This window comes from Bison bison, unplaced genomic scaffold (genome assembly GCF_000754665.1).
Source record: "Bison bison bison isolate TAMUID 2011002044 unplaced genomic scaffold, Bison_UMD1.0 scf7180017857760, whole genome shotgun sequence".
Taxonomy (NCBI): Eukaryota; Metazoa; Chordata; class Mammalia; order Artiodactyla; family Bovidae; genus Bison; species Bison bison.
Window position 1 is genome coordinate 7,686 of NW_011488333.1, and position 1,706 is coordinate 9,391.

The 1,706-nt window shown below is 65.9% G+C and overlaps 1 protein-coding gene across 1 annotated transcript; it reads left to right on the forward strand.

Annotated features, from left to right (window-relative positions):
• Window positions 1-22: 22 nt before the first annotated feature.
• Window positions 23-1,706, forward strand: LOC105003876 (tRNA (uracil-5-)-methyltransferase homolog A-like; the record flags this gene model as incomplete). Its single annotated transcript, XM_010861305.1, has 6 exons — window positions 23-178; window positions 367-548; window positions 676-790; window positions 883-998; window positions 1,070-1,181; window positions 1,458-1,706. Coding segments are annotated over exons 1-6 (927 nt in total), but the record flags the coding sequence as incomplete, so codon positions are not given.

Genomic DNA, 1,706 nt, shown 5'->3' on the forward strand with positions numbered 1-1,706 from the left:
CCTGAGCGCCCCCGGGGCCAGGGGGATGGGGTGTTTGGAGCCCCACCACCGCCCCTCCTCTGCCCACAGGGAGATCGGGAGCACGAACCGCGCCCTGCTGCCCTGGCTGCTCTCACAGAGGCACAAGCACAACAAGGCCTGCTGCCCCCTGGAGGGCGTCCGGCCCTCCCCCCAGCAGGTTAGGCCTTGGGGACCCGCTCTTAGAGCTGCTTCTGGTTCTCACCAAGCACCCGTTGGTTGCCGTCGGCATGGTGCCCTCAGCTGCCAGGCCTGTCGGGGAGCCTGGGCCTCGCATCACCTCTGCACTGCCAGTGTTGGACGGTCAGAGTGACAACCGGCATCTGTTTCCATTGGTCTTTCCTGCAGACCGAGTATCGGAACAAATGCGAGTTCCTTGTTGGCGTCGGCGTGGACGGGGAAGACAACACAGTGGGCTGCCGGCTCAGCAAGTACAAGAGTGGGACATGTGCCGTGGCAGCCCCCTTCGACACAGTGCACATCCCTGGGGCCACCAAGCAGGTGGTGAGGGCGTTCCAGGAGTTCATCCGGTGAGGTCACTGGCAGCCTGGGATGTCCAAGGCGGTCTGAGAGCAGAAGATGGGGTCCAACCCGGGACGGGGGCTCTGGTGGTGGGGCTGGAGGACACAGGCACTCAGGGCCCTCTGGCTCCCTCAGGTCCACTCCCTACTCGGCATACGATCCGGAGACGTACTCAGGTCACTGGAAGCAGCTGACCGTGCGTACCAGCCGCCGCGGCCAAGCCATGGCCATTGCCTACTTCCACCCACAGGTCTCGGGCGGGCAGAGTGTGGGAGGGGCGTCCAGGCTAGAGTGAACTTGGACACAGTCTCACCAGCCCTTTCTTTCTACCACCTGCTTCAGAACCTGAGCCCGGAGGAGCTGGCGGGGCTGAAGACATCTTTGGCACAGTACTTCATGGAGGGGCCGGGCAAGGCCAGTGGGGTGACCTGCCTCTACTTCGTGGAGGAGGGACAGCGGTCAGTAGTCAGGATGGCTGGGGCAGGGGTCCACGTGAGGGCTGTGAATGAGCGCTGTCTCGTGCCCACAGAAAGACCCCCAGCCAGGAGGGCCTGCCTCTGGAGCATGTGGCCGGGGACCGATGCATCCGTGAGGACGTGCTGGGGCTGACCTTCCGCATCTCCCCCCACGCCTTCTTTCAGGTAGCCGGAGCCTGGGCTCAGGAGGGCGATGGGGTGGTGGCCGTGGAGCAGAGTATCTGGGGGGAGCCCAGGCCCACTGGCGGGGTCTGCGGTGCCTGCTGCTGCGGGGCCCGAAGGGCTTGCGCTTGGGAGGAAGCAGGGTGCAGCAGCACTGACTGAGCTGTGTTCTTGAGCCAGGAGACTGGGAGGGGCCCTGGGGTGCCCAGGGAGTCGGAGGCAGGGAAGCGGTGAGGGAGTCAGGCGGAGAGCTACTCTGACGGCCCGGTCTGCACACAGGTGAACACTGCTGCAGCCGAGGTGCTCTACACGCTCATCCAGGACTGGGCCCAGCTGGACGCAGGCAGCACGGTGCTGGATGTGTGCTGTGGCACGGGCACCATCGGCCTGGCTCTGGCCCGGGTGAGCCCCACTGCGCCGGCCGGGCGCACCCCCAACACCGCTCCTGTCGTCCCCCTTCCTATCTGCTGTGCGACCCCACCCTGTACCAGCCCCTCCTTCACTGCCCCAGGACACCCGGGCTGGGTG